The sequence below is a fragment of the Notolepis coatsorum genome (assembly GCF_963971535.1).
Source record: "Notolepis coatsorum genome assembly, chromosome: 6".
NCBI lineage: Eukaryota > Metazoa > Chordata > Actinopteri > Aulopiformes > Paralepididae > Notolepis > Notolepis coatsorum.
The window spans coordinates 89,064,768-89,075,823 of record NC_140170.1 but is presented as its reverse complement, the minus strand read 5'-3'; the positions used below and the strand labels follow the sequence as shown (position 1 = coordinate 89,075,823).

Here is an 11,056-nt window from a genome sequence, read left to right as displayed (position 1 = left end):
ATAAAAAAAAAAAATTTTTGGGGGGGCCCCCCAGTGCTGGGCCCTTGGAATCATCCTAAGCTACCCCCCCCCCAGCTACGCCCCTGATTGAGTCTACCAAGAAGCGATGCACTTGATCCTTCTATTATCCACCCACTGTTCTCGGTGCTACTCTGTACATTGTATGTTGCTGTTGCACTTTACTGCTATATTTGCACTCTGGTTGGATGCCAACCTTATTTTTGTTGTACTGTATACTTGTGCTGTATAATGACAATACATTTGAATCTAATCTAATCTAATCTAACTGGTGTGTTCAGATAAATGTAGATAAATATTTCCTAGACCAGACTTCAAAGACTTGGTGGCTTGGTGGTCTTGATCTAATGAAAAAAACACCACACCATGACAAGCGGTCATACTCCGCCACTGCAATAACCATTTTCTACCACATTTACCATCCCGGGAAATGTGGTAGAAAATGGTTATTGCAGTGGCGGAGTATGACCGCTTGTTTACCATCCCGGGAAATGTGGGCTTTCTACCCTGGTTGGGGAATATGTACATTAAACGTGTTCATGTACACATCCACCACGGAGTCTGTGAATGTAAAGACTTCACAGGAAATGTGTGTAATCACTGTTTCCCCACATTTACTGTAACATATTGTATTAGGCTACATGCAATAAGTCCTGACGTCATCTGTTTAGCAACTACATGAAATCTATCAAGTTGTTGTTGTCTCTATTATTTGAATAAGCTCAGTGTCAAGATGCAAGACTTGCTCGAGATTCCCAATACATTTACCCAACCTCTCTGAGAACAGAGTCATACAGTCTTTTATTACACTACATTACAAGAGTGGAGATCTAACTAAAGATAGAGATGAGAGTACTGATGCAATATTGCCATGACTACACTCAAGACATCTCTTTATACACCCCTCTTTGTACACCCACTTATGTCAGGACTGCAGGTTGCTCTCTTCATTGTGTTCATTAAAGTGAAAAAGTTAATTTTTTACACCAATCTTTTACATTTTAATTACTTTTTTTTGTTTGATACAGGACATGTTAGTCAAGCATTAGCTAGAGGCAGTGAGCCATTGATTGCGCCTGTATGTGTTTCTCCATTAGGAGAATTTTGACCCTGGACAGCTTTGTCATCCAATCAGGAGCCATCAATTTGGGTTGTTTGGTGTGTGTCAGGCTGTGGACGAATCCCATCTTCTGATACAGGGCCACTCCGGCAGCATGCGTGGAGCTGGTCCTCAGGACCAATCTGGTGAGACCGTGCTCCTTACAGTAGTCAACCACCATTTGGGCCATTCTGGAACCCAGACCCAACCGTCTGCATGACGACGAGATGATCATTCTGAACAGCTCCCCATACCTCTCCCCTCCGTTCTGCTTGGTCACCATGGCCACCATACCCACGATCTGCGACCGCCCACTAACCTCAGCCTCAGCCACCCAGAAGCAGTCGTCTGGCTGGGTCAGATAGTTCCCTGGAATGTCCTGCATGTCTGTCCGAAGCTTCTCCCTGACGAAGTTAGAGTAGACCCCATGGCAGGCATAATAGACCAGGCCCACCCAGCCTCCTATTAACAACAAGGCCCCTAAGACAGAGCCCAGGAAGTAGCCAGCAGCACCGAGCCCCAAGGTGATGCCCAGATAGAGAGGGCTGCTCATGGCGTTGTAGAAACACGGGCCGATGTGCTCCAGAATGCCATCGCTGAACAGGGTCAGGACCAAGTCTTTGTCCAAGGTACAATATGGCCGAATCACCAGCTGCATGACTAGAAGAAAAGGTCATAGATCATAGATATTTTAGCAGAATGTTCATTAAAACCAACTTCATATAGTATGCATACTATATGATTTTTCATTCAACCTTTATGCCTAAATGATATTATTTTATTTGACTTCATGAACTATTATTTATTCGGTAAAGAAATAAGCTAATAACCAGCATATGACATTGAAATTATATCATATAGGCCTTGTTCCTAATAGCTAAGCAGATAACTGCAGTATTTGGCAGAATTGTCCTACAAGCAACACATTCTGAATGAACATTTTCTTGTGTCTACTTTGTTAAAAAAGGATGCTAGCTACTTAATATTCCAACATGGCCACCACTTATCAGGATGGTTGCCACAAATAAAATGCCATTTCATGTCATAGAATTTTTCTGTTTCTGTCAATCTGTTTTTGAAGGGTTGGTCATTGGCAATGCATTTCATATTTCCAAGTATAGTAGTGGAGTTAACCTCAGCCAGCAGTGTTAATTCAGATCAACTACTGTAACAGCCCCTCCCTGTCACAAGGGTGTGCCTCAGGGCTCCATATTAGGTCCAACACTATTTTCTATATATATATAAATGACTTAGCCAGCTTTGTTGGGGACTCTTCCATTCATTTGTATGCTGATGTGGTATATTCTGCTATATTTAAGCTCATAAAACATGTTGAGAAAATGTCCTTAAGGAAATACAACTGTGAGAAATATGAATGCATTATATTTCTCGTTTTAAAACAATCAATGATCACCTCAATTATATTACGGAATGCATAGGTAATCAGGAACAGCATAGTGTGTGTGGGAATACAGACTGTGGCTGTGGATCACCCCGAGCTAAATTTACATTTAGGGTGTTGGTCACACAGCTGGAACAGTAGTGGGACTTCAGTTGCCATAGAGTGTGTGTGTGTCAATTTACATATAGTCAAGAACTCTATTTACGACAGGAACTGCGGCCCAGCTGCCACACAAAAGTCAAGCCTTAAGACAATAGGCTCTGTTGATCAAAAGATAGCAGCTTCAGGGCGGTCAGGTGGCGTAACGGAGATTGCGTTCGTCACCAAACCCCGGAGCGGCTAGATTCGCCTGTTCGAATCCAGCTCACAGCTCCGGGGTTGTCACCAGCTTGGCTGGCCGTTCACACTAATACAATTGGCAGTATTAGAGGGTGGGAGAAGCTGGCGGGGTGGGTCCGGGTCGTTGTAAACAGCGACTCCTACAGTTCGGTCGGGGGCGGGGCGCCTGCTAAGTGCGGATAGGACTTGAGTGGGATAGTGTGATCCTTCCACACGCTACGCCCTCTCAATGAGAATCAGCGCTGCCAGGTGAAAAGATGCGGTTGATTGGCTGGACGTGTGTCGGAGGAAGCACATGATATTGATAGCCTCCACTCTCCCAGACCGACTGTGGGGGGTAAGTGCGCAGCGACCAGGAAGGGGATTGGGAATTGGCATAACGACTAACATTGGGATGGGAGAAAATCGGAGGAAAATGGAGGGGGGACACAAACTGTGTCTTAGATTACTCCTATAGCCTCCCAAAAGTAGCAAACTATGTAAGTAAATTAGAAATCTGGTGTAAACTCTAAAGACATTAGTAACAGAACAGGAAAATAGCCTCAATATTCATACAATATTGTACCGGTGTTCAAGATTTAGTAGGACGTTATTAACCGTTTAAAAAGTTGATTTAAACAATAAACATGGTATCAGATAATAGTTTGTGAAGCTTTGAACTAAAAATAAGCTAACTAATGTATTTTAAATGGTAAAAAGATCTGCTAAAGACTGATATAAAAGTGATTAGGAAATAATCACTAGTTGTTAAGATATTTCCAGTAAAGCCTAAATAGTAAAGCTTTAGACTATAAAATGATAGGTTGCTATCTTCAACAATAGAAAACCACCCCCAACTCCAGGAACAATCCTTATTTAGGTATAGTCTGAAACCAAAATGGCAGACGTCTAGAATAGCCAATCAGAGAAAGACTATACTTCTGGCTCCTACGTCATATGACAACAGGACTTAGAGGCGTGGTTTAGTCTTTTTAAGGTAACGCACAGTAGAGAAGAGAAGAACTCACACCCTCAGAGACTCTCACTCAGACTCTCACTCAGACACGGAGGACGGAAAGACAGCAAACGAGAACAAAACGGAGGGAAACCCCTCACCATGGAAACCTGAACCCAAACAACAACAGATCGATCGAGGAGAGCTTCTGGCTCCAGACAAAAAAACTTTTATGACTTAGCTACAGTAGAAGACCCAATGCTGCATGGAACATTCTTTAATGATATGGACTCACTACAGTAGAAACTCATGCTTGAGTTTGCTGAAAGCCACACCTTTTGATTAGTTATGTGTTGTTTTTGATGCAATTAAACACATTGATGTTTGATTTGAGCTGCTATCCGTCTGCCAATTCATTCCACCGCCGTCCAAGGCCTGATTCTTCTCCTGTATCTGGTAAATGCAGCAAGTAGAATATTGTACAACAACGGCAGAGTACTCTAGTAGTATGACTATAGATCACAAGACAAACTAGTTCTGTTACGAAACTGACAACACTATTCTGTACACCACTGGCCCCTCCCCAGTTGCACTTTGCTGTTACAATCTAGTTTCAACAGCATCCAACAGGCCTTCTCCTCCTTACGCAAGCAAATCTATAAACTATGTCACCATAGTCTAGTTGGGACAAAAAAAGGGCCATAACCACCTGTTTCCAGGAGGCGGGGGAAAAGCATGATTTAACCCTATAGAAAAAGCAACTGTGAATTTAAGTTTTTTGATTAAAGCATCAATATGATGTTTAAACTCTAGATTCTTGTCCAGCCAGATGCCAAGGTATTTGTACCTTTCAATAACCTCAATAGAACAACCATCAAGGGTGAAAATAGAGAGGGGGAGAGGCAGTTGACCTAGTTTGAGCAAATAGCATTGCCTTTGTTTTGCTACCATTCAATGGCAGTTTTGAGTCAATGAGAGTATGCTGCAAGGAGGAAAATCAGACTCTACATTTTTGACAGCAGCCTCAAGAGAAGGAGCACAATAATACATAACTGTATCATCAGCATATACAGTATATGGTACATATAATAGACAAATTATATAATAGAAAAATAAGCCATCCATCCATGCCTGCCAATCTAGAGACTGGCAGGCCTTTCCATATCTATTTATTTTCCTTTTCATGTATGTAAAACATGAGGATATTTACCTTCTTAAGGTCTAGAAATAAGAATATGCTTACTGTGAGATGACACGACCCGCACTACAGACAAAGACAACTTTGCAAGAGCATAAGGACGCTTCAAACTGTCAAAATATATGACGTACTTAATCCGTTGCATAACTGGTTATATTGCTGTCTGGCTTTGAACTAAGTAGCGTCTAGCCCTGATGGTACTGTTCTCCCATTCGTACTCTGTAAGTACACAGAACTAACTAGGTATGTGCTGTTACCTCAAAACTGTTCCTTTGGTATACCTCCCAAAAGAATAAGTAGAGAAAGGGGTCTTTACTTCCAGCACTGCAGCAGCTCATAACAGGCAGGCTGGAGTAAAAAGCAAACTTAAAACAGCTATGGAAGGCTTGAATTGTCATCCAAGGATGAAAAACTAACAATACAGTAATGTAACATATACATATGTATAACTTATTACACAATAATAAGGAATATAGGGAGTTATACTTTTTAAATTTATTCTTAATTACATATGACCAAATCACATATTACTGCACATAGTCATAAACAAACAGAATCACATAATACTATGTTCCAACTCCAGCTAAGCGCATAATTATCAAATTACAAAAGGTTTACGTTATATAGCAATGTCTGTGCTCATGCCCACTGGGGCGACAGGAGGTAGAGTGGTCGTCTGGTAATCGGAAGGTTCCCGGTTCAATTACTGCTCCTCCCAAGCAGCGTGTTGAAGTGTCCTTGAGCAAGACACTTAACCCATAATTGCTCCCGATGAGCAGGTTGGCACCTTGCATGGTTGTCTCCGCCATCTGTGTGTGAATGTGTGAGTGAATGGATGAATGTAAGGCATGAATTGTAAAGCGCCCTGGATAAAAGAGCTATATAAATGCACCATTTACCATTTACCCCTGACTAACTTTCACTTTCAGACATGATCCTCCTAATTTCACCAGAAGTGCTTACCGCACCAACATGAATGAATGAATACAAACTTTATTTAACAGATTGCAAAATTGGTACAATACCGTACAGCTCAATACACACAATTGTTAAGGGGATGCAGACCAGAGAAAGACGTTTGTCTTGTTTACATCAGGGTCCCCCATTTTCAATTCATAGTGACATTTATGACATACACAACATACATGACATCATGACATTTATGACACAGGGACATACATGACATACAGGTATATAGTACTGTTACATTTGTGACATATACGATATTATGCAAATATACAGTACTGTTACCCAGAGATCCTAACAGAAAATATATATCAACATTTCTGGCTCTGGAGAACAGCATAAATTCCGTTTTACTAGCATTGAGGACTAATTTAAATTGATAAAAAAAAAAGCTTCCTGAAGAACATTAAAAGAAAGCTGCAAGTTCTCAATGGCCAACTGAACAGTGTCAGCGATACAGTACACAATAGTATCGTCCGCATACGAATGAGCATGACAGTCATTCAAAGAATTCAGATTGAGCAGGATCCGATTTCACACACTGACGTCTAAAAGATATATAATCCTGAAACCAATCACATACACCACTATCCATGCCAATACTAGATAACCTTTTTAAAAGCAGGTGATCAACTGTATCAAAGGCTTTTGACGGATCTTTTTTTTTCTTCTCTTTTTCTCCCATTTTCTATTTTTCTCCCATCCCAATTTCGTATAGTCCAATTCTACCCTCCCCTGTCTTGAACGCTGTTAGGCCATGCCTCCCACAAGCCGGCTGCAATGTGCACGAAGCCTTACATCACGTGTCCCCTCCGGTACTTGAGGAAGCAGCCGTTGCATCTTTTCACCTGCACAGCACGATCTCTCAGCGGCGGGGGTCTGCGTGGGAGGGACACGCCGCCCCCGTCGCTTCCTGATTTTGCTGCGCAGGCGCACCAACCGACCTGTAGGAGTCGCTGTCCACAACGTCCGATCCCCACCCATCAGCATTCCCACCCCTAACACTGCCAATTGTGTTAGTATGAACGACCAGCCAAGCTGATAGCAATGCGGAGAGCTGGGCTCGAACCCAGCGTCTCCTGCATTGGTGACGAGCGCCTTGCCCACTACACCACCTAGCCGCCAGGCTTTTGACAGATCTATAAAGAAAGCAGCCAATGTTTCCTCTTATCTAAAGCTGAAATGTTATTAGTAATCATGGTACCAACACCATTATTAAGTTTTTTTGTATTTTATTTTTTTATTATTTTTTAAACAAACACATAAACAAACATGACAACACACGATAAGATATACAAGCATTAGTTGACAGTGCACATCCAATGAAATCACACTTTAGTTAATTGTCTTATATCACCATTATTAAGTTTGCAGACGACACAGCGTCAAAAATAACAATGAGTCGGCCTATAGGGAGGAGGTCCAGCACCTGGCAGCATGGTGCGCCGACAACAACCTGGCCTTCAACACCAAGAAAACCAAGGAGCTCATCATGGACTTCAGACCAGAGCCAGCGTGCATCATGCCCCCGTCCACATCAATGGGATGGCAGTTGAGCGTGTCTCAAGCTTCACATTCCTGGGAGTCCACATCTCCAAGGACCTCTCTTGGACCTCTCAGCACTGGTTAAGAAGGCTCACCAGCACCTCTTCTAACTGAGGAGACTGAGGAAAGCCCACCTGTCCCCTTAGATTCTGGTGAACTTTTAGCAGTGTGCCATTGAAAGCATACTCACCAACTGCATCACAGTCTGGTACAGCAATTGCACTGCCTCTGACTGAAAAGCACTGCAGAGGGTGGTGAAAACCGCCCAGCGCATCACCGGTTCACCACTCCCTACTATTGAGTCTACCCCCCCCCCCATATAAACTCTGAACTCTGACTCCATTGCCTACACCCTAGGCTCTGTTACCCATACTGTATGACTCTGAACTCTGTCGCCTATACTCAACCTACTGCTTCACTGTCTACCATAGACAACAGTACTGTACAGTATACAGCATATTGACATTTATATCTTTATATAACCGCATATACCCATATTTGTCTGAATATATCTGCATATAACCCCTCTATATACTTGCTTGTACACCTGCACATAACCCTTAGCTCTGTATGATAGCATGTACTATAATGCTGTACCATATATATATATGGGTATATATGCAGTGGGAATATATATATATATATATATATATATATATATATATATATATATATATATATATATATATATATATATATATATATATATATATATATATTCCCACTGCATATATACCTATCCTCACCTGGCTGTACTTACCTGCACATAGTCCTTTACTATATCTATATCTGTACATATCCTACTCAGTCATACTGTCTCTATTTATATAATACAACTCTGTACATACATCTGATTAGTACTACACTCAGTAGTACAAATGTTTACTCAGTTTAAGCACTCTCATCACACAATGAAGAAGAAGCGATGCACTTGATCCTTCTATTATCCACCCACTGTATCGTTCTCGGTGCTACTCTGTACATTGTATGTTGCTGTTGCACTTTTACGGCTATATTTGCACTCTGGTTGGATGCCAACCTTATTTTTGTTGTACTGTATACTTGTGCTGTATAATGACAATACATTTGAATCTAATCTAATCTAACTGGTGTGTTCAGATAAATGTAGTGGAGTAAAAGTACAATATTTCCTAGACCAGACTTCAAAGACTTGGTGGCTGATTAGAAGAAAAGTTGAGATCCAAGACAGCTCTACAATTTTAAAATGCTTTTATTAGTGGTGGCTGATGTCTTGATCTAATGAAAAAAAACACCACACCATGACAAGCGGTCATACTCCGCCACTGCAATAACCATTTTCTACCACATTTACCATCCTGGGAAATGTGGTAGAAAATGGTTATTGCAGTGGCGGCGTATGACCGCTTGAATAAGCTTAGTGTCAAGATGCAAGACTTGCTCGAGATTCCCAATACATTTACCCAACCTCTCTGAGAACAGACTCATACAGTCTTTTATTACACTACATTATGAGAGTGGAGAGCTAACTCAAGATAGAGATGAGAGTACTGATGCAATATTGCCATGACTACACTCAAGACATCTCTTTATACACCCCTCTTTGTACACCCACTTATGTCAGGACTGCAGGTTGCTCTCTTCATTGTGTTCTTAAAGTGAAAAAGTTAATTTTCTGTCATTCTTTTTTTACACCAATCTTTTAAATTTTAATTACTTTTTTTTGTTTGATACAGGACATGTTAGTCAAGCATTAGCTAGAGGCAGTGAGCCATTGATTGCGCCTGTATGTGTTTCTCCATTAGGAGAATTTTTACCCTGGACAGCTTTATCATCCAATCAGGAGCCATCAATTTGGGTTGTTTGGTGTGTGTCAGGCTGTGGATGAATCCCATCTTCTGATACAGGGCCACTCCGGCAGCATACGTGGAGCTGGTTTCCAGGACCAATCTGGTGAGACCGTGCTCCTTACAGTAGTCAACCACCATTTGGGCCATTCTGGAACCCAGACCCAACCGTCTGCATGACGACGAGATGCTCATTCTGAACAGCTCCCCGTACCTCTCCCCTCCGTTCTGCTTGGTCACCATGGCCAGCATACCCACAATCTGCGACCGCCCACTAACCTCAGCCTCAGCCACCCAGAAGCAGTCGTCTGGCTGGGTCAGATAGTTCCCTGGAATGTCCTGCATGTCTGTCCGAAGCTTCTTCCTGACGAAGTTAGAGTAGACCCCATGGCAGGCATAATAGACCAGGCCCACCCAGCCTCCTATTAACAACAAGGCCCCTAAGACAGAGCCCAGGAAGTAGCCAGCAGCACCGAGCCCCAAGGTGATGCCCAGATAGAGAGGGCTGCTCATGGCGTTGTAGAAACACGGGCCGATGTGCTCCAGAATGCCATTGCTGAACAGGGTCAGGACCAAGTCTTTGTCCAAGGTACAATATGGCCGAATCACCAGCTGCATGACTAGAAGAAAAGGTCATAGATCATAGATATTTTAGCAGAATGTTCATTAAAACCAACTTCATATAGTATGCATACTATATGATTTTTCATTCAACCTTTATGCCTAAATGATATTATTTTATTTGACTTCATGAACTATTATTTATTCGGTAAAGAAATAAGCTAATAACCAGCATATGACATTGAAATTATATCATATAGGCCTTGTTCCTAATAGCTAAGCAGATAACTGCAGTATTTGGCAGAATTGTCCTACAAGCACCAGTGGTCCACATTCTGAATGAACATTTTCTTGTGTCTACTTTGTTAAAAAAGGATGCTAGCTACTTAATATTCCAACATGGCCACCACTTATCAGGATGGTTGCCACAAATAAAATGCCATTTCATGTTGATGTTACAAATCAGCTGTGACTTTGTAAACAACGATGGCAACTGATCAATTCACGGCAAGAAAGTAGACGCTTGGATACAGGTTTGAAAGTCAATGGCTTCAGGTTCTCAGTCGATTTATTCAGCAGGGCATCAGCGGTAGAATACAGCACTCACAGAATCCTTTCTTCCCACATTATTCACTTATTGAATCTAAACACATCTAAACACATCAGTATTATTTTCTGTTAGCGCCTGCATCCTCAACAGGTCACACCTCCCGCAGTCATTCATAAGTGCAAGTTGCCCCATTCTTCCGTTCTCACTTACTTAACATATAAGCTTATTAGTAACCACTCACAAATCCTTCTTCACCCCACCCCTAAACTCTGAGACTGGACCTTAAAAACACTTCTAACCATATAATATAACCCAATAGGCCCTGTTTAGACGGAAACGCTAGCAGGTGAATCCGCAAAAATATTTTTTCGGATGTGCCTTTTGTTTATACGGCAACGGCGTTTTTACAGGGAGAATCCGCAAAAAAGTGAGACCACCTTCCTGGGTGGAATTCCTAGAAACGATAAACCTTTGCGCTATCATCTAAACTGTCAAACCGCATAAAACTATGACGAAAGGGTTGTCAAGGCTCTCGTCGCGTACTGCTTACGTCACAGGCATGCGCCAGTAGCCGAGAAGCGTAAACAAAGCGAACAAGTATGTCTGAAGGCGTGTTCG

General features: G+C 42.0%; 2 protein-coding genes across 2 annotated transcripts; both read right to left on the bottom strand.

Moving 5' to 3' along the window:
* Positions 1 to 1,067: 1,067 nt before the first annotated feature.
* LOC311229603 (putative N-acetyltransferase camello) lies at positions 1,068 to 1,775 on the bottom strand (the record flags this gene model as incomplete). Its single annotated transcript, XM_084315678.1, has 1 exon — positions 1,068 to 1,775. The coding sequence occupies one exon, from the start codon at positions 1,773 to 1,775 to the stop codon at positions 1,068 to 1,070; it is 708 nt and encodes a 235-aa protein (XP_084171804.1).
* A 7,462-nt stretch (positions 1,776 to 9,237) lies between these two features.
* LOC311229602 (putative N-acetyltransferase camello) lies at positions 9,238 to 9,945 on the bottom strand (the record flags this gene model as incomplete). Its single annotated transcript, XM_084315677.1, has 1 exon — positions 9,238 to 9,945. One exon carries the CDS (start codon positions 9,943 to 9,945, stop codon positions 9,238 to 9,240), a length of 708 nt encoding a protein of 235 aa, XP_084171803.1.
* Positions 9,946 to 11,056: the final 1,111 nt, after the last annotated feature.